This window comes from Lampris incognitus, chromosome 21, assembly GCF_029633865.1.
Source record: "Lampris incognitus isolate fLamInc1 chromosome 21, fLamInc1.hap2, whole genome shotgun sequence".
Lineage (NCBI taxonomy): Eukaryota > Metazoa > Chordata > Actinopteri > Lampriformes > Lampridae > Lampris > Lampris incognitus.
The window spans coordinates 9,164,133-9,185,298 of NC_079231.1; the positions used below are offsets into that span (position 1 = coordinate 9,164,133).

Here is a 21,166-nt window from a genome sequence, read left to right on the forward strand (position 1 = left end):
TAGAGACTTGCATAATATTATTCAAAAGGCCTGTGGCAGCAGGGACAAATTAATTCTTAAATCTTCTGGTCCTGCGTCCTGGCAGATTATAACTGCGACCAGATGGAAGCAACCTGAACCCAGTGAAGAAGGGAAGACTCGGGTCAGTAGAAACTGACTGGGCCTTCTTTGTAACTCTGACTTTGTACACATGTCATATAGATTTGTGCCTGCAGTTTTTCTGCACATCTTAATTCCTTCTAACCCGTTGCTCTTTTTCAAGGTAAGTGACGCAAACCAGCAAATAAAAGAGAAGGTTAGAAAAGCCTCAATAAAACAAGTCTCATAAATGTGGCATCAACCTTAAATCTTCTGAGCTTCCGATATAAATACATGCACCGATGGACCTTTGCACAAACATCAGTATGTGGTTCAAAGGTTAACTTGTCATCAATTATTGTCCCCCGACACTGTTGGACAACGTCTACAGCCTGGCTGTGCATAACAGCAGGAAGAATAGGGGGGAAGCTTCTCCCTAAAGTCAATTATCATGTCCTTTGTTTTGGACACTTTTATGGCCAAGGAGCGTTTACACCCGTCAATAAAGTCCTCCTCCACTGCAGCGTGAGCAGCTCCATCATGACCCAGCAGGAACCGGAAACAGGCACAACATTCAGATGTGTAATGAAAAGTCATTTCGTGTTTTTGTTTCCAGTTAGTTTGGCCTTTAAGAGCCACCTTCCAAAATCACTTTTCAAATATCATGTTTATTTTAAAGGTCACCAGTTCTATCCCCCAGGTATACGCTACGTTACCCTACTGAGGTATAACATTGGTTCCGTGCTAACCACTGCACCACCCTTTTCACAATATATAAAGCCTAAATGATTTCCTTAAACCTTTCAAAGCTGGATTTTTTTTACCTTTATTTATTTATTTATTGAATAGAATTGGGTTATGATGTCGGCAGTATATTCATCAATCATTATAAATAAAAAAATAACGTGAATTCCATGTTTCTTCACATGGATGAGCCGTCTCCTCATCACTTGTCTGGTGTGAGTCGGAGTCAAAAAACCACTTTCATCAACTTCACCGGTTGTCTCCTCGTACCATAACACCGGCTAGTGGTAATGCCCTTAACAAAAATATCATAGAAAATGCAAAAATACAGTTTGCAGACACGAAATGATACAGTGGATATAACAAGTCTATACACCCTGTTCAAATGGCAGATTTTCATGATGTAAAACATCATGAAACCCAGATAAATCACATCAGAACTTTCTCCACCCTTCACGTGAAGGTGCACCCTATAAACTAAAGTGAAAAACAAACAAAAACGTTTCAGGTAAAAAAAGAAAAACACAAAACTTAGAATAACCTGGTTTTCATAAGCGTGAACACCCTTTTATAATTGGGTGTGTGGCGGTGTTCAGAGTTAACCAACCGCATTCAGACTCAAGTTACACCTGCCATCGATTCAAGTGACCGTGATGAACCCCAAATACAGTTCAGCTGTCCCCGTAGGAGTTACCTGACATCTTCTTGGTTGCATCCAACTGCAGAAGCCATGGTCCACAAAGAGCTCACAAAGCATGAACGGATCTCACTGTTGAAAGGAATCGATCAGGTGAGGGATAAGAAAGACTTTCCAAGGCACAGCAGCTATACCATAGAACACAGTCATCAACAAGGGAGAAAATATGGCATAACAGTGACATAAAGAACAGGACATCCCTCCAAAACTGATGAGAGAACAAGGAGAAAACTGGCCAGGCAAGATGTCAGCAGAGCCTACGGCAACATTACAGGAGCTGCAGGAACTCCTGCCAAGTCCTGGTTGCTCCCTACGTGTGACAACATTCTCCTGCATTCTTTGTGTCTGAGCATGGGGTAGGGTGGCAAGACAGAAGCCTTTTCACATAGAAAAAAAAAACAGCCAAGCCCAGCTACATTTTACAAATAGATACACCCAGTCTCCAAAAACCACGTTATTTTTCTTCATCATCATGTATGGACATTACTCATAATGAACAGCTTGTAACATCTTGCTAAAAACATGCTCTTACAAGTTGGACTTATGCTCACCACATGTTGGACAGCAGGCAGCCATGACAGTTTCTGACCTTCCCAGTGACATCAGAGATCATCTGAATGAAGTCATGTGACACATGCTCCGGATGGGCTGAAAGTTAAGAATATCAACAAAACTGGATTAGAAATGTATTCTGTTGTTGCCTAGAGGATTGTCAATGTACGGATGACATCACTATATGACTTGAGTCAATCTTTATTGATTCTGGTTATTTTTGGGTAGTTGTAGTAAATAAGCAATTTACCATTATTTTTTATTTTTCGAGAATACTTCATAATTCATTGTTTTTTCATTTTCGCTCCAGATTTTTGATACTAATGACATATTTTGCCCCCCTCCCCTCTAGCGGCAGGACATAGCAACCACATTTCCACAGATATCCTGTGGAACTCTATCTTTGCTTCACTGTGGATTTTGGAGGTTAAACCTTTTAGATTTGGAATTTCATCACACTAGTCCAGTGCTATTGAGCTTGAAACAGTCCAACTCAAAACGTAGCCAGTATATTATGTGGTAAATAACTTTATTCAGAATAAGTAGATATGTCATAGATACTATTTTCCTACGGGTATCTGCGCATGTAGGGGTTGAGAGAAACTGACAAAGGCTCAGTAGGCAGTAAATGCTGAACTAGGTGTGTGAGGCAGGAGTTAAAAATCACACATCTTGATCCAATGTAGAAGAGCGTGCAAAGACAGCTGGGGTGGGGATTTGAAAGGATAACATAACGACATTCGGTAGGAGGAAACGGATGTTGGATAACCAGGATGAGAATGGAAAGTGCAAAGTTGAATTCATCATTGGATCTCATATATATAATGTATGGGTTTACCTGTGTAGAATGTAGGATTATTACAAATCAAGTGCAGCCATTTTCATCTTAGATATGTCGTAACATTTTTTTTAATCCTACATATGTTGCAATTGGAAATAATGGCGTCTCAAGGCAAGTGTAGTATAATTCTATGTCACTAGGTGGCGACAAAATACCTATGGGAAATAATGGCATCAAGAAGTACATGTTAATACCGCTAAAGGGCACAAATAAAAATATAATGGGGTACAGATTCGGGATGAATTTATTTATAACTAAGGAGATAATGGAGTATAAATTTGGGGTGATTCTATTTTCTAAAATCAAAGGCGCGGTCAAAGGTTAAGCCCCGCAATATGTGGGACTAAGTCCCGGCATAAAGGTGTGTGCATCAGGAGGTCAGGTCAGTTGCTCCACGGACCAGCTCGGTATATTATTGTACTCATCGAGTGCTGCTAACAATACACCTAGTCACATCACATTAGAAGGTATTGGACATTAACTGACTGACTATTGGACCTTGATTGGTTGACTCTGAAGAACGGTGTGTCGAGAAGAAATACACCCCCAATGCAACGTCTGAATCTGCAGGACATTTTGGAACAATATTCCATCCATCCATTATCCCACTTGTGAACATGAACTTAACACTGTATGACCCGTCATAACAAAAAAGCTATGTACAATAGTATATTCAAGCTTTTCTGAAAAACGGGACTTTTCACGGGGCCGTGAAGACGACGAAGAAGCTATCCCCTACGTCACAGATGTGCGACAATTAATGACGTCACACAGTTAAGCCGGTTTCGTACCGTGTTTGCGGATTTCCACGCGGATTTGAAAATTACACGTGTTATATATATATAGAGATTTGGGCTCGTTTCCAGCTGAGATGTCGGTGTTTCACGACGAAGTGGAAATCGAAGACTTTGAATATGACGAAGAAACAGAGACGTACTATTTCCCCTGTCCTTGCGGTGACAGATTCGCCATAACTAAAGTAAGTCCGCTGCATGGCTGCTCTCGCTTCCCGTGTGTGATTGTTTGATGGCGTTTCGCGTGTTCACGTCGGCTGCGCATCAGGGACATCGGTCGCTGTGTAACACCCACAGTGTGTGAGATAAGTCACGTCTGACGAACACTCACGACGCTAAATCTGCCTGCGTTGTTCACTGTCAGATCGTTCAAAAAAGAGTAGAATCGCTCAGTTTTTCCGAAGGGAACTTTATATACGGGTCGGTATCACCATAAAGTACCTTTGGGACTTGACCATTTCCAAATGAAAAACCAGAGGTTTTCCATTTAACCTCACATTCATTATGTCAAACGCATGCTGATCAAGCTCCAGCACGTTTTATGAATTAACTGCAAGCAGACGTTGTACAAGCGAACCACAAACTAGGTCCACCCTGTCGTGGACAAATTCAAAGTACAGTCAATACATTTTCATGGCATAGTGATGACATTTTCAGAAAGATGTTTAGTCCCTTTCTCAACGATATGTGGGATTAGTCTTTGGATAATAATTACTGCAAAATTAGTCAAGGTATACCTTTACTAATAATACTAATATGCTAGACAAATAATGTGCCACTAATATATACTTATGTAGACCACACTAATATAGTCTAGTAACACAATTTACCAATACTATATAAAAATATGAAAAGTTACGTGCTTTTCGTGTCTTTATGTAGCCAAAAGTATGTGGACACCCGAACATCACAGCCACTAGGGGCGCTGTCATGCCGCTACAGGAAAAGGCCTTCCCCCAACTGTTGACACCAAGTTGGAAGCAGACAATTCTCTAGAATGACATTGTAGTATTAAGATTTCCCTTCACTGGACACTGGAACAAAGGGGCCTAACCCAAACCATGAAAACAGACTCGGACCATTATCACTCCTCCACCAAACCGAGGGCAGACAATTTTAACACACTTTCACACTCGGCGGTCCCATTCTGTGGTCTTATGTGCTTCTCCCGAGACAGACTTTCAACGTGACAGCCACGTTGAAAGTCACTGAGCTCTTCAGTAGGACCCAGTCTGGCGACAATCTGAATCAGAAGCATGTTTACTGGCCATGTAGTGGGTTTGCACAAAAAAGGAATTTGACTCCGGTTTAGCGGCTCTCTGTGTACGTAACATAGAATAACCACAGTACAACACAAACAAATGTGTGTCTATGAAGATTGCATGGCTGTATGCTTGACTTTATGCATCTACCAGCGATGTATATGGCTGAAATAGCAAAATCCACCCATTAGAAGAGGTACCCACGTACTTTTAGCCACATAGTGTATTTCTATTCCACAAAAGATTAAAAAGCAGTTTATGTATATGCAGAAGGCGCATATATATACATAGATGCATATGAAACAAGGAAACTGTCTGCTGCAGTTTTTAAAACATCCTAATAACACATTCATCTTCTGTATTAACACCAGCGATTTCACTGATAACACAGTTTTCTGTCACTGGATACCGTGCAGCTGATCTTATCAGTTTTCGGGATTCGAACTGTCATCCTCATATCACAAAGCTGCCACTGCACTTTGTTCTCATCAGCTATATGGAAACGAGAAACATTGTGCACCAATTCGTCACGAGTCTATTTATACCCCACCTACTTTAAATCAAATTATTTACAGTTTCCAGGTCTTTAACAGGAAATGTATTGTGCGGTCCTCATTACACGACTACACATTTTATGACTATATGCTCCCTCTGTCTTTTCATCTATCTCGTTACTACATGTGGATAAATTCAGCCATAGTGATATATATGGGCTACTTCATAGTCATGTTGTGATATTCGTCGGAGCGTAAAATCATGTTTGGTTATAGGTTGATATGGTTTATATGGTCTAGCTGACAGTCATTTTGTAATATTATCTGCAGATTTTAATAATGTTCTGTTACAGCGCTTCGGCCTGGTTGAGTCATAGTGCTCAACCGGTCAAAATGTTATTGAACGCCAGCCAAAATTATCTCAGCAGTTTATACATGGGGGAAAAACTATGAAGTTTTGAAATGGACGTTTTGAAGAAGTCTTGTAATCACACATGTAACTCTATCAAATTGCGGTCCCCGCAGGACGATCTGGAGAACGGTGAAGAAGTAGCAACGTGCCCCAGCTGTTCGCTGATTGTTAAAGTCATATATGATCAGGTGGGTGTTCACACGTGACAGTTAGCTTTGTTGCTAACCTACTCTTCCTTTAGCTCTCTTCAGCAAGGGTGGACTAACAGCCTGGTATGGCTTCCACTCACACTGTTAGGGGCTTTGCATAAAATTGTACATGAAATGCCACCATCTGCGTGGATAACCAAGATAGTCATGAAATTATCAAACATTTATGAATTCAGCCCCATGTTCTCTCAGCCCTGTGGGTTAGCTAGCAGTTAAGGTAAGCGTCGGGTTAAGGTTAGGTAGAGCTTGAGGTTAAGTCGGGTTTAAGGTAGGTCACGTTAAGGCTGATGGAAGATGGGGCTAAGGTAACATTTATGATTACCTCTTAATGATTTCTGGCTTGTGTGAATTATTTCAGTGGTAACGGAGCATATATGTCAGTGTTAAATTTGATCGGTTGGGTTAGTTTACTCTTTCTTTATATTGCAATTGTGACGTAACCCATGACCTAAATAGCCGCAGCTTTTGCTCCTTAATTTCTTTGCTTTCTCAGCCCTATGTATGGTTGATGCTTTACCTTGTATATTCCGTGTGCATCTGTGTTGGTTTATTCAGTTTTTGTTCGGTTGTGTGTATGTGAAGTGTAACCCTCGGTCTAACTGGCCACGTTGCATAAGCATGACATCAGCTACCAAAACCATCTGGACCGTTTAACACCTCGAAAGCGTTCAATAAATGCAACACATGAGAGCACAATGAACACAGACTGTTGGTGCCAGTGCACATATTGGCAACGTCAGGCTACCGCGTGGGTCTGTAGACTTTACTTTGCTAAATGCAACACCTCACCCACATCGTTGTTGGGGCAACACATTGCTCTATTTTCTTTCCTTGTATCACATTTTCTTACCGCACAATGGATGGGAAAAAAATATTTATCAATGGTTTAAAAGCCTAGTTTATTGGAAATAAGTGCTGTATTTATGCATGATGTGCAAAACAAACCCATCCATTATCCACATTGCTTATCCTGCTCTCAGGGTCGCAGGGATGCTGGAGCCTATCCCAGCGGCCATTAGGCAGCAGGCAGGGAAAACCTTGGACCGCCAGTCAGTCGCAGGGCCCGACACACCCACATTCACACCTAGGGGCAATTTAGTACAGCCTATTCACCTGACCTACATATCTTTGGACTGTGGGACGAAACCGGAGCACCCAGAAGAAACCCACGCAGACAAGAGAACACGCAAGCTCGACACAGAGGACGACCCCCAAGATTTGACTACCCCGGGACTCAAACCCAGGACCTTCTTGCTGTGAGGTGACCGCACTAACCACTGTGCCACCGTGTCGCCCCAACCACGCTAATCACTCCACCACCATGCCGCCAAAAAAAAAAAAAAAAAAAATCGCCTTCAAATATAAAAAGAAGGAACAGGTTGCTGCGACGTATGTCGGACGCAGTTTAGACGCTAACCTACATGGTCCTGGATCAGGCCCCACACTTGACTGAAACCGTGCTTGGTTTAGATCGGGGGTTAATGCACACTAGCAAAAGAAAATAACCTCCACCCTGAGGACAATGAACTATCCACATTTATGTAAAAGAATCTAATATTGCTTTTTGATTTTATTTTTTTTGCAAGCCTCCACACCGGTACTGTTGTTGGGTATGAATGTGTGTGAGACGGTGCTTCTCTGTGTTCACAGGAGGAGTTCATGTCAGGAGAGGTTGTCGAGGCACCATCAACAGAGAACAAACTGAAGCTGGTTCAGGCGTGACAAAAGATGGACTCAGCATTTTCCTTCAAGAATTTGCCACATCAACGTCACTATTTATGAGAAAAAGAAAATGCCTTTCAGTCTTTTGGTTTAACCATATATTTATCCAGAGATTGGTTCTGTTATTCACACCTGAGAGTTGCCGAGTACAACTACAATTTTCTGACAAGCGGCTCCACTGACTCCTCAAACAGTGTCTGTTTAAAGCAGGTTGTGATTCACTTTCCCATGCCCATGTTTCTCCTGCCAGTGTGGGGATTTGAACTACTGGCCTTCTGGCACCGAACAGGCTGTTTTAATCTGACACTAGACTTAATGCATCTTTCCAACACCTCTGCTGACACTTTAACTTCGTGTTTTGTTTTCCTCGTATTCCAGAGGACACCGTGCGCACAAGATATGATTCTGTAAATAAGATAAATATTATATTTTGAAATATTTTATTTGTATAGACGTGCTTAGTTTCTGAAAATAAAATGGAAATGCATCGAGTAAGGCCGTTTGTTTTTGTCCTAGCTGTGATTGCAGAGTTTGACCAGGAGAGGGCGCACAACAACAGGAGGAAATGACTACACATTGGTGGAAGGAGGAATAACGTTTAACAGAAACTCAGGTTTACAAAAAGTCAGGTTCGCCCTCTAAAGTAAATCAACAATTTTTATTTTCTTTTTACACATTAAAGAACGGTTAGTTTATGTATACAAAGTAACAGTTATCGTGTCCCGATCACAACCGGGTGTGATTAAGTCAAGGTGAGCAGTTTAAGTAGCATCGGTGTGTTTTTAATACTTGTAAGGTAAAAGACTTTTGATGCAAGTTATGGGGAGACTTGTTTTCCTCGCCACTTGGGGTAAATACTGTGATGAATAGTGGAAAATCTGACCTTTCTTTGACCATGTAAGCTGATCAGTCCTGCTCACTAAAACTCACCTTTCATTGTTTGTCACTGACATCGTCATGGTATCACCTCCTCCTCTCTGACTAAACAAAGTAAAAGTCTGCTGGCGGGCTGCTCATATTACACTGGGAGTGGGTTGTATAATAATACTAAGTATGTTGCAAAGTGGGTAAACCATCTAGAATGATCATCATAAGTAGGAAATTCAAGCTCTCGTTGGAGAGCAGGGTCAGTGTGTTGCAGTGCAGATGAGGTTTAGGTATCCTGTTCATAGACACATCCACAGTCGTGACTGCAGGGAGTCCAACCCGTGACCTTGTGGTTTTGGGGGGGGGGGGATCTCAATTATCAGACCACTTTCCAACCATTCTGTGACACTGTCTTGTTCATAAAATCTTTATAACACAGAACCCAAAGCCATTACATAGCCTGTTGGTGCTGTATTTATGGAGTACGCATTACAAAGCTCTGTGTCACCACACCCGGTTCAATCTTTACACCGGTCACCCCGAATATACTTGCAATGCATTTTTATCATCAGGTCCATCACATAGCATAAAACACATAAATACAGATTTAAAAACAATGAGAACAAATGTAACGCGGCACGGGTTTGAGAGCCCGCAGAGGCCATGCACCGGGGCAGGTCATATTGGAGAATAAATAACGGGACGACCAGGGGGGAGGTATGAGGGGGAGAAATGGTGGGAGTGCACGCTGATTCTGTCCTTCATGTGATCTTGGGAGGTACGCTTTTATCACTGGCTGGTAGTTGGACGACCGAGCAGAGACGAGTCGATATATTGTGCCGCACTCATTTTGTGTGTGTGTGTGTGTGTGTCTGTTGGGGGTGGGGGGGGGTGGGGGGGGGATCTGCACCAGCAGTCAAAAGCTATCGACAATTGCACCAGCAGGCTGCAGACCCCCACAGAGGGCTGGGGGACGAGTCACGGAAATGACTGTGAATGACTGCCTGCGCAAAATGTTGAACAGTGTGACTACATTTTATTTTTATTTTATTTTGAGATGACCCTCAAATCGAATCTTATTCTTTGCAAACAAGAGAACAAGCAGATATAATTTGGTATATTGAAAATAACTGGAATAAAAGTGTTTAAAAATAAAAGATTTCTAAATATTTATCAATATAATTAAATAAAGATTTGTAAATAGTCAATATTTATAAATAAATATTTGCATTCTGATTAAAGGTATGAGAAACTTCAAGTAATAGAACATTGAAAATGCCACGCTGGAGCCATCTTTGCAGCTTCACTTATTATCGGATGGTAGTTCATGTATTTGCAGACAGTTCTGCAGTGGAGTAATGAAATATCTACCCAAGCCTACATAAACATCTAGTGTTTAGGTCTGTTGGAAGGACAGTAGGAATGCCAATCGGAGTCCAGTCAGGTTATCATGAAGTATTTGTTTTATGACCTGACCATGAACCGAAAATTGGCATCTATTATTTTGTTCTTTGAATGATGGAGTGGCATCAGGGGTGGCCAGGCATTTATGGAGTGTGGCCTTGACCACTACCACAGCCCACTTGGGGCGATAATGATGGTTTGAAGTCATCAGAGACGATTAGTATTATGACCAGGGCCATTGAGATAATAATGCCATAAACTTTGAGTCAACAGTAATTTTCCAAAAAAAACAAAACAAAACACAAAACTGGTAAAGTGCTTTGCAATAACAGAAAATAGCCGAAAATGAACCTATATTTTTTCTCCATCTTGGCCGCTGTGGGAGGCTTAGTTAATCATTTTTCTCATTCTACTTTATAAGGCTGATATCAGTGGGAAGCCAGACTATGAAAGACGAATCACTTAAATCCTCACATTCAAACAAAGATAAATTTTACTTGGTGACACCTGTGCAGAAAAACGTCAACAACTCTGCTGGGCTTCACGGCGCCAGTCGTGACCCGAGACGCTTTCCTTTCTCTAGTTCTCCCAAATTCAAAGCCTGTTAGGCCTTCTGCCACGAATTCAAGAATCACTTTTTCATTGGCGTCATTTTCCTTTGGCAGAACCTTTATCATTTAATATTCATACATCACATAGCCTCAGTAATGTGATGAAAAGGGAGGTTTTTTGGCACAATATACAATAAAATAATTAATCTTACTTTTCCAATTTGCCTCATTAACACTGATAAGGGTTTAATTCTCACTATAATGTGTACCATGATACATTGAAAATGCTTTAAGGTGATGTTGAAAAATATCAATCTATCTAAACATCTATCTATCTATCTATCTGTCTAAATACCCATCTATCTACACAGCAGGCTGTTGTGACTTGTAAAATGTGAAAAACAAGCAGAAAAATAGTGGGGGAAAAGAACAATACAAAACTTAAAATAACCTGATATCATAAGTGTGCACCTCCTTTTATAATTGGGGATGTGGCTGTGTTCAGAATTAACCAACCGCATTCAAACTCATGTTAACAGTAGTTAGTATACACCCGCCCTCTGTTAAAGTGACTCCGATTAACCCCAAATAAAGTTCAGCTGCTGCTGTACCATTTTCCTGACATGGTCCACAAAGACCTTACAAAGCATGAACGGGATCCCATTGTTGAAAGTTATCGATCAGGAGAGGGCTACAAAAGAGTTTCCAAGGCACATATATACCATGGAACACAAAGTGAAGACAATCATCAACAAGTAGAGAAAATATGGCACAACAGTGACATTACTGAAAACAGGACATCCCTCCAGAATTCATGAGAAGACAAGGAGGAAACATCAGTTTGAAAAACTTCATTTAAACTTATGAAAAACTTCAGTTTTACTCTCATTAAAGTTTAACAACTTTAAGGCCATCTCAGCTTTGACGTCCTTCCGACAGTCCAACAATGGTTTTAAAGAGCCTGCATCTTTCTGTTTCAAAGGCAGGTAAATCTGAGTGTCATCTGCATAGCAGTGGATCGAGATGCCATATTTCCTAAGAGTAAGGGGAGCACGTAAAGCAAATAGGAATAGAACCCAGAGGGACTCCACGAGGGAGAGGCACTGTGGTGGATACAGAGTCACCAAGGCCGACAAACAAGCTTCTGTCAGACAGGCAAGACCTGGACCACTCCAGAGCGGTACCTTTATTACCCAAACAGTGCTCCACACAACAGATGAGGATACGATGGTCAACTGTGATGAAGGTAGCTGTGAGACCTAAAAGCAGAAGAATGGCAGAATCCCCTGAGTCCACAGGTAATAAATGATAATTAAAGAAATTTTTGAAGTGCAGATTCAGTGCTATGAAGGAGCTTTAAATCCATACTGGAACGCATCAAGAATGCCATGTATGTCTAAAAAACATTGCGATTATATGAGCACGACTTTCTTCAAAATTTCTGAAAGAAACGGGAGTTTGGAGATCGGTCTAAAATTGGAGAAGACTGTGGTGTCCAGATTGGATTTTTTGATCAATGGGTTCACTACTGCCTGTTTAAAATTCACAGGTACAACACCTGAAGCAAGACTACTTTTCATAACTTTTGTACGTTTAGTCCAATAGCCTCGAAAACCTCTTTTAAAAGGCGATGGAGGACAACATCTGTGGGACAAGCTGAAAATCTTATGACCACAATCATTTCCTTTCCAAGCGAAACAGAGACGGGTTCAACTGGCTAAAAACAGCATAGCAGGTGACAGTGATGGATGGATCATAAGAACGGGGGGAGATGCGTGCTCTAATGATCACAATCTTGTCAACAACTTTTATCAGTTGCAGTTTCACAACACAGATTATTTATATGGGTTTCATTTTTTTACGTCACAAAAACCTCCCAATTTAACAGGGGTGTGTAGACTTTTTAAATGCACTGTATCCATCTACACATGATCTACATATTTCAAATAGAACATACTTAGATTACTTTAATCTTGCAGTGATGGTGTACATAAACATTTCTGAATACGTGCCAGTTTGGCCTTTGGACTACAGTTTTTAACTGTTGTGGTTCTGGTCCCTAGGCAGTTACACTAATGATACCAGGTGCAGAAAATACATATACAGTACAAATAGGTCACAATACATTACAACATCCATCCAGTCACTATCCAAACTGCTTATCCTGCTCTCAGGGTCGCAGGGATGCTGGAGTCTATCCCAGCAGTCATTGGGCAGCAGGCAGGAAGACACCCTGGACAGGCCGCCAAGCCATCACAGGACATATATATATATATGTGTGTGTGTGTGTGTGTGTCAATAAATACAATTTAGTCATTTCAATGACCAAGTCCAGCCAATGAATTTTAAGTTGAAGGTCTCACTTAATACACAGGGCACAGATACATACAGCAATAAACTTAGTAATTACACTTTGCATTCTCAATATAAGATGTCCAACAAAGTTTATCCGACAATGACAAGATGAGACGCACAAACTGACGGATGAAGTGGAGGAGTATTGTTCCACAAACCTTCAATTTGAGGAGTCATCAGAGGATGATTTGCTTCCTTAAGACATTGCATTACATGCTGGCATGGAACGGAGCCGGCACATGTGGCGTGAGCTGTTTTGGTGCTGCTCTGCACTTGCTTCGTTCTTGTGTTGAATGAAGGGTCTTTGTATGGTTTACTAGATAGCTGTCATGGTCACTGGTGGGAGATGACTGAGTTTTCATTGAAATCCCACAATCCACTGTTGAAATACTAAAATAGAAAAAGGGGGTAGGACTAGAAAAGGTTTTTTTTTTAAACTTCTGCCTCCTCCTTTTCCAACCGCCGAGATTGAAAACAAATGTTTGATGATGATGATATCGCTTGCTTGTTTTGATTTTTTTTCCTCTTTTGTTTTCTTTTATTATACTTTTGAAATTTTTTTACGTTCGAAATAAACAAATATACTACTACTACATTAAAACAGAGACGACAAAATCACACACTTACATACTACAACAGATTAAACAGTGTTTATAAACAGTTTCAAAGGTTTGTTAATGTTACCCATAACATTAGGACGTAAATATGTGAACTTGTGTGTGAGACAGAGAGAGACAGAGAGAGACAGAGACAGTGACAGAGAGAGAGAGACAGACAGACAGACTGAGAGAGTGACAGAGAGACAGACAGACAGACAGAGAGAGACAGAGAGACAGACAGACAGGGAGAGTGACAGAGAAACAGAGACAGACAGACACAGAGAGAGAGACAGACAGACAAACAGACAGGGAGAGAAAGAGAGAGACAGACAGACAGACAGGGAGAGAGAGAGACAGACAGACACAGAGAGAGAGAGACAACGAGAGAGCGAGAGCTCTGACGTCACCGCTCATGGCAGTGCTGGTTTCGCATGCGGAGGAGGTGGAGGAGGAGGAGGAGGAGGAGACGAATCGGCCTTTTGTGCAAGAAGACCCAAACATTGTTTTAAACTGAGCCGAGGGATTTTACCGCTGCCCCCGTCAAACTTGACCACCGAGGCCCCGGCGTGCCCTCCCCGGCGGGCGGACTGGCGGACCCAGCGAGGTAAGCGGCTCCGGGGCGACTGTGTGCGGCGGACTGGCTGGCTGCAAAGTTGGGTTGTTGCAGGACGGCGGGGCAGTTGGGGATCCGCGTGTACTCTCAGCTAATGACAGGACCTCCACGCGACTGCAGAAAAAGTGCAGATATGCTGAACTAAGCGGGAGCGCTCGAACCACCGGATTCCCCCGACACGGGTCGTTATGCGGTGAACGCAACCGGTACACGCGGCTTCCCCGGCCCCTTTGTGTCCGCGGCGCCACACAAACGCCGCGCGAGGGAGCGTGGAGGGGCTGCTGCCTGCCACCGGCGCGCGCGTTGTCGTCCGTTCATTAGGATTTAACGCTCGTTTGCACCAAGTGACGTAGACAAACGCCAACTTTTGGAGGCAATGTGCCGGTGCCGTTCCCGTCCCGCGCGTGGAGGGCGTCCTGGCGCCGGGACCGGGTCGTGGGCAGGGGGTCTGGTTGACACATTCAGCTGCGGCGTGCCCCCGGGGAGGCGGGATCGACACCAGTCGCTCGGTGAAAGATTACACACGAGCCAGGCTGGTGGGACAAAGTTCTGCTTCCCCCCCTCAAGCCTCCCCCCCCCCCCCCCCGAGTCCCTCACCGTCTTATGAAACAGCGCTTTGCTTCTGCGGCTCCTTCAAATCCGTCAGCCTGCAAAACTGTTTCTGCACAATCCAGTACCGCCAGTCCGACTCCCGGGTTTACTGTTGGCACGTCCTTTATGATTCAGCACAACACAACAGGTTGTTGGTGTTGGGTTGTCATGCTACTTGACCAGCGGCATTGTAACAGAGCAGTCGTGGGTCATCTGGAAGGGGAGCGTTGCATGACGGATTAGATGCCTTACAATTCCGGCTTGCATAGGGGGGCAGTCACGAGGATGAGCAGACGTGATTTGGTAAATCGATGCAAACGAGGTTTGGGATATAATGCAACAAAATCACTTGTCTGAAGTCAGACTTGCTGTGAATATTGTGCCGACAGCAGCTTTGCAGTCTCTCGTGACTGTGGCGTGGCGTGCAGACAGCTGTGTGGTGGCGTACTGAGCCGTCCAGATAAGCTCTGCAGGACTGCAGGAATGCAGACCTGAGGCCGATCAGGTTATCGTGACGCGTTTATGGACATGTCACATGACCACGTAAACAAAATCACAATCTATTGTTTTTACTCCAATTTGACTACAATGGGGTGGAAACGGGGACGGCCGAAGGTTGTCTCATCCAACCCACTCCCCACTCCCCACATCCACCCTTGTTTGTGCATGGTGGCTTGCGGCTGGTTAAACGCCAGCATCAGATCCTGGGAGCCTCCCGGTGTCTCTAGGAGGTGGCGTGGAGTTTGACTGATGCTTTGTTTTCCGTGGTGCTGGCCCAGGTGTGGATGTAGCTGCTGACGGTGCGTCGCAAAGTGATGTTGTGTTCTCAAAACGAAGTTCTAGAGTGTGGTGTTTCCCAGCTCGACTCCTCAGGAAGGGTCTTCCTCCTCCCTGCCAGGCCACGTGGGGTGGTTGCAGCTCCACAGCTGACTGACTAGCCATATTCACATTTTCATAGCTGATGATCTTGATTTAAAATGGGTGCATCGGTACTTCAACATTAGGACCAACCGTTGCTATGAAGAGTGGGAGTTAAAAGGCAGTGAATGGAGAACAGGGCCCAACAGAATCACAGGAAAGAGAAAGTGAATGCAAAACAGAATACATCCGTCTCAGATGGTTTCCTTAAATTTGTGGCCCAATATCCCACACTTGACATGAATTGTTTAATTACAGCCTTTAAAATGTGTAGTTACAAAAGTATTGTTATTATTTATTTTCATTTATATATTCTATTTAATTTTATTTACAGCCTTTAAGCCTTTTTGCTTGAATTTTTGAGGGGGGCATAGTTTTGCAGAGATGGGATTCATTGTTTTCGAAATGGCAGATGTCGAAAATTGAAAGGAATCTCTCGGTTGGCTTTTGACTTGCAGACGACGGATGGTACGGTGACGGTTCATACGTCCGGCCTGCCTTCAGCCTGCCGTCCATTATCGGGTCAATATTAAAACGTCCGCTTCCGTATGTGTGCGCCGCAGTCGGCTAAAGGGTTGACTCCTACTAGAGAAATGATCTCTCGTGTTTTATTATTGATACACAGCGTTCCTACTGTCTGACAAGACAAATGGGGGAAATTACTACAGGCAGTAAACTGTCCGCTGTCCCTGTCCTGGCTAACGTACACCATCTATTTCACCTATCAAAGAAGATGTATGTGTTTACTATGCGCACACAGAAAATGTGTCTTCACTGTGTGCGGTGTATGCTGCTTCATCACCGTTTCCATCCGCCGAGTGTCTTCATCCGGATGACAACAGAGACGGAAGCGCGCCTATAAATAACCAACGAGGAGGCATTGATGACATTTGCCAGGTGAACGAGGTCATGTGATCACAGCACGACATACCCGAGTCAATCAAATATGTCATGCGCGTCAATGCAGTGTGGGTAACATCAGCTTCACTTACAATTCAGTGAACACGACAGATCAATATCACCCCCCCCCCCAAAAAAAAGCAAAATAGAGAGAGAAAAGCTGGGTATCTGCTAGATAGAGGTTGGTTTTTCGGTGCTGCAAACTGCCTTGGTGCCCTGTCATTTTCTCTCAGAGCAATGGGCTCCTTGGCACGGTGTAATAATGTTCATCCCTGCCAAGGGAGCACTTAGACTGCTTTTCACTGCCGCTGCCTATCAGACCGAACTGTTGTAAGAAAACTTTAAAGTGTAGTCCAATAACACCTGCCAGTCCAGCCCTTTACTCAACGACGGTTATTGGACCAAAATGACTCAGATTTGATCGATTTTTCTCGGTCGCAGAGACCGTTCATCCTGATGAAAAGATAGAGGTAACTATCTTTTCGTCAGGATGAACAGTCACCGCAATGTAGGCTTGTCACTCATAAGGTATAAGCACGTATCGGATTAGTATTAGGACATTCTGATATCGGTTTAATCTCCAACCTGCAGGATGTGCAGGATTCGACGGGGGTGACAATGCAGACACACATCGGTGACAGATGTAATAGCAGGCATATGAACTGGGACTCTATGTACAGGGACAAAAAGACCTCGCATGCACCATGAGAAGACGGCGCGAGACAAACAACGGAGAGGAGGAAGGACTACTATCCTTTTTCTGGTTTTCCCTGTTTTTTTTTTTTCTTCTCATCAAGTGTATGAGAAGTGGGCCTTGGGCTAGTGGGCATAATATTTCCAGCTGTGTGATAAAGGGGGTAATTGAAATGTAATGAGTCATGCATTAGTTATGTTCCACATGGGTGGTGCAAATTGCTCAGCCATTTGGTTCTTCGCTGCGTCCCGCCACTCCTTCCACCAGCTTTGCCGGAGATGATACAAACATGTTATGAAAACTTGGTCAATGCAGAAACCCCCCAAGTAACTGAATACAGGAAGTTTAGACTGTCAAGCAAAACAGGCCTGACTTAAAACTGAAAGCCGGGTTGGGGGTGACTAATTTTAATAATTCCATACTTGTATATATCGTGATGATGTCATACACACAGTCGTCATAGTCCTCACGTTTTTCTGGATGCATCGATTCACACTAATCTGTCCACACTACAAATATTGTAGACCCAGTCAAATCTTTTAATAGTTATGTAAACTCACACTTACGAGGAATTACACTTAGCAGGATGCTCATATACAATTTATATGACATGACATGACAAACATGAAATACACTTTACATATCCTTGTCTAATATTTGAATTGAACTTAAAATACACTGCATGGCTGCAAGTATGTGGACCCCTTCTAATTGGTAGGCACGGCTGTTTGGGTTACACCCACTGCTGCTAACAGGTGCACAAAATCAACATTGGCATGAGAGTGGGTCATACTGAAGAGCTCAGTGATTCACAGCATGGCACTGCTGCAGGATGCCACCAGGGTGACAACTACCAGGATAAGTGAACAAGTGTTCATCCATCTTATTTTTTACAAGAAACTCTCATAGAAGGCGTACTATGCTGTAACTATGGGTTCAGTGCTGATGCTCATAATAATAATGATAATAATAGGGCGCAGCTCAGTACTCTTTGCTTTTTGCAATTCCACAAAGACTTCTTTCCAAATCCCTTCACTCCCTCACCCACTTGATATTCTTTCATACTGTATTCTAGATGATATCTGCTACTTTTAGGGTTTCCACTTTTAGAAAGCCACGTTGAATCCTTTGTGTTTTTGAGTGAGCATCCCCCACCAAGTCGAATCTTTTGTGAGTGCCACACCAGGGTATTAAAGACTGAAATGCCTCAGAGGGTTTATTGTGTTGAAGCGGGGGTGAAGACAGGGCAAAGCCACGGCACAAAGTTTGTCATTTCGATTGCTTTTTTGATTCACCGGAGAAATTTCCTGTGAGGAATGACACATGACACATCTGGGCTTCCAGATGGCGTGGTGGTCTATTCCATTGCCTGCCAGCACACAGATCGCTGGTTCGAATCCCCATGTTACCTCCAGTTTGGTCAGGCGTCCCTACAAACACAATTGGCCGTGTCTGCAGGTGGGAAGCTGGATGTTGCTGCGGGCGGGCGGGCGGGCGGGGATAGCATGATCCTCCCATGTGCTACGTCCTCCTGGCAAAACTCATTGTCAGGTGAAAAGAAGCACCTGGCGAATCCCCATGTATCGGAGGAGGCACGTGGTAGTCTGCAGCCCTCCCCGGATCGGCAGGGGGGGAGGAGCAGTAACCGGGACGGCTCAGAGGAGTGGGGTAATTGGCCGGATAGAGTTGGGGAGAAAAGGCGGGAAACCCCCCCCCCTCAAAAAAAAGAGGTGGAAGAGACATCCGAGCTTCCCTGTGAGCGACCCTGGCCCTGATAAACAGTATAAACGGATGGACCGATGGATGGGTAGATGTTTGAATGGGCTGCTTTAGATGGTATTGCAGTTTGCTGTTATGGCTGCTCTGGTTACACTGATGGTGGTTGCCTTCATGACACTGACTGTTGGACCACAATTACTCACAGTTAAAAATGTCCCATCATGCATACTTAGTATTCGTGGTATAAGAACCGTAATACTTTTGGGAATTATAGGCAGGGCTGGCCGGCACTCGTCCTCGACTGACCAGAGTGCCCGGCTGAAGCTTGTCGTCCGAATTACAAAACTGATAAATGACATAACTGGATGGCTTTAAACCCTAATGAGAGAATTACATATGCCATACATCATATGTGGGCGCTGTATTACGGGATGCTGTCACGTTATGCAGGGAGACAACAGAGACCAGGGATAATGTGAGACTGAGTAGAAATGCATATTTTATTGATGGTTGTGACGAATGTAGCCTTTTAATATTTAACCGTATAGCAGACATATTGCGACTCTGACAGAAAGTAGAGCGATCGGTGCTTTAATGTATCACAGCAAAATGGGAGCGCTCCTTTTTATGTAAGAGTGTTTGGTTTATATCTGGGCCGTGTGGTTGCAGAAGTCTAATCCAGCTCGCTCACAGAGGAAGAAACACATGTTTCAAAGAGTCTCTGGGACTTATTTTGACTCTTGAAAAGATCTTTTTTTTGCCCTATTTAAAAAGACATTTCAGACGGGGTAACTTCACATTTTGCCAACGTGGCTAGAGTAGTTTCATGGGTGCTGTGAAATTAATCGACATTTTGCAAATACAAGTGGAGAGATCTGCCTCATTTCAAGATACTCGTTTTAAGGAAAATACAGAAGAAATGAACCACGTTGGAAATGGGTGAAATTAGCCTACGACGCTGGAATATTTGCTTCACGATTTTCAACACTGAATTCAGGATGAAATAACAGAAAAAAGTGTTTTTAACCCGGTTGTGAGGGTTACACGTATGCATTTCCACAGAGAGACTGACGAGTAGAGCAGCGTGTCTTATTTGACACAGTGGTTTTGCGGAGACAAGTTAAAAACACCTGTCGGGTGTCCCTGCATCAGGTTCACGTGTTAGTTGGCCATCTTCGGCTGCAAACCATAGACCGTTTTTCCACAAATTATGATAATAATAACAAGAAGAAGATAATAATCATAATAATCCATCCATCCATTTTTGCTAAAAAGCAAACAGATAAATTCCTTGAATTGGTGCTACAAGTGAAAATCAAACTCAAAGGACAGAACAATTCTCAGTAAATGTAACGCAAGTCACATTTGGGTACATCCCCTCAAGGGGGCGTCCGGGTACCGTAGTGGCCGGGTAGCATAGTGGCCTACCAACACGGGGATTGGCGGTTTGAATCCCTGTGTTACCTCCGGCTTGGTCAGGCGTCCCTACAGACACAATTGGCCATGCCTGCAGGTGGGAAGCCAGACGTGGATGTGCATCCTAGTCACTGCACTAGCGCCTCCTCTGGTCAGTCGGGGCAGCTGGGGGTAACAGCATGATCCTCCCACGCACCATGCCCCCCTGCTGAAACTCCTCACTGTCAGGTGAAAAGAATCAGCTGGTAACACCACATGTATCGGAGGAGGCATGTGGTAGTCCGCAGCCCTCCCCGGATCGGCAGAGGGGGTGGAGCAGTGACCGGGACGGCTCGGAAGAGCGGGGTAATTGGCCAAATACAATTGGGGAGAAAAGGGGGGGGGGGTCCTAGAAAAGAAAAGAAAAGAAAAAAAAATTCCCTTTTAAGAATTTGTGTATACATGACAAGTTCACTGACTGGAAACCAAAACCCCAATTCAAACGGGATGTTTTTCCAAAGCCGTGACTCGAACCTGTGGTTCTGGTGCTGTTAGTAATCCCAATCGGACGCCGCAAAAGTCATGTGGAGCACGCAGGCGAGATACAGACATCCTCTGTTAAATGGAAAAACTGGGGAAGACACTCGTAACCGTCATACTGGCCTCATAATTCACAAAATACTTCCAGTCCTCCAGCGGAGAGAACACTTCATCCCTCCCTCCCTCCCTCCGCAGCGCCCTCTTCTCCAGCTCAC

General features: G+C 43.6%; 3 protein-coding genes across 4 annotated transcripts in view; 2 read left to right on the forward strand and 1 right to left on the reverse strand.

Annotated features, from left to right (window-relative positions):
• kynu (kynureninase) overlaps positions 1-2,087 on the reverse strand; it is a 37,102-nt gene extending 35,015 nt beyond the window's left edge. The window contains exons 1-2 of the mRNA XM_056301344.1: positions 2,071-2,087; positions 1,517-1,591 (exon numbers count right to left, since the gene is read on the reverse strand). The gene's annotated coding sequence lies outside the window, so the exon portion shown is untranslated. The remainder of the gene's footprint in view (positions 1-1,516; positions 1,592-2,070) is intronic.
• A 1,593-nt stretch (positions 2,088-3,680) lies between these two features.
• dph3 (diphthamide biosynthesis 3) lies at positions 3,681-8,286 on the forward strand. Its single transcript, XM_056301483.1, has 3 exons — positions 3,681-3,891; positions 5,988-6,062; positions 7,734-8,286. The coding sequence occupies exons 1-3, from the start codon at positions 3,784-3,786 to the stop codon at positions 7,803-7,805; spliced, it is 255 nt and encodes an 84-aa protein (XP_056157458.1). The 5' UTR covers positions 3,681-3,783; the 3' UTR covers positions 7,806-8,286.
• A 5,797-nt stretch (positions 8,287-14,083) lies between these two features.
• Positions 14,084-21,166, forward strand: part of LOC130131570 (cytoplasmic protein NCK2-like) — an 83,031-nt gene continuing 75,948 nt past the window's right edge. Inside the window, exon 1 of one of the 2 annotated variants that reach the window (XM_056301315.1) lies at positions 14,084-14,185. The gene's annotated coding sequence lies outside the window, so the exon portion shown is untranslated. The remainder of the gene's footprint in view (positions 14,186-21,166) is intronic. The other variant, XM_056301314.1, reaches the window with a different exon arrangement.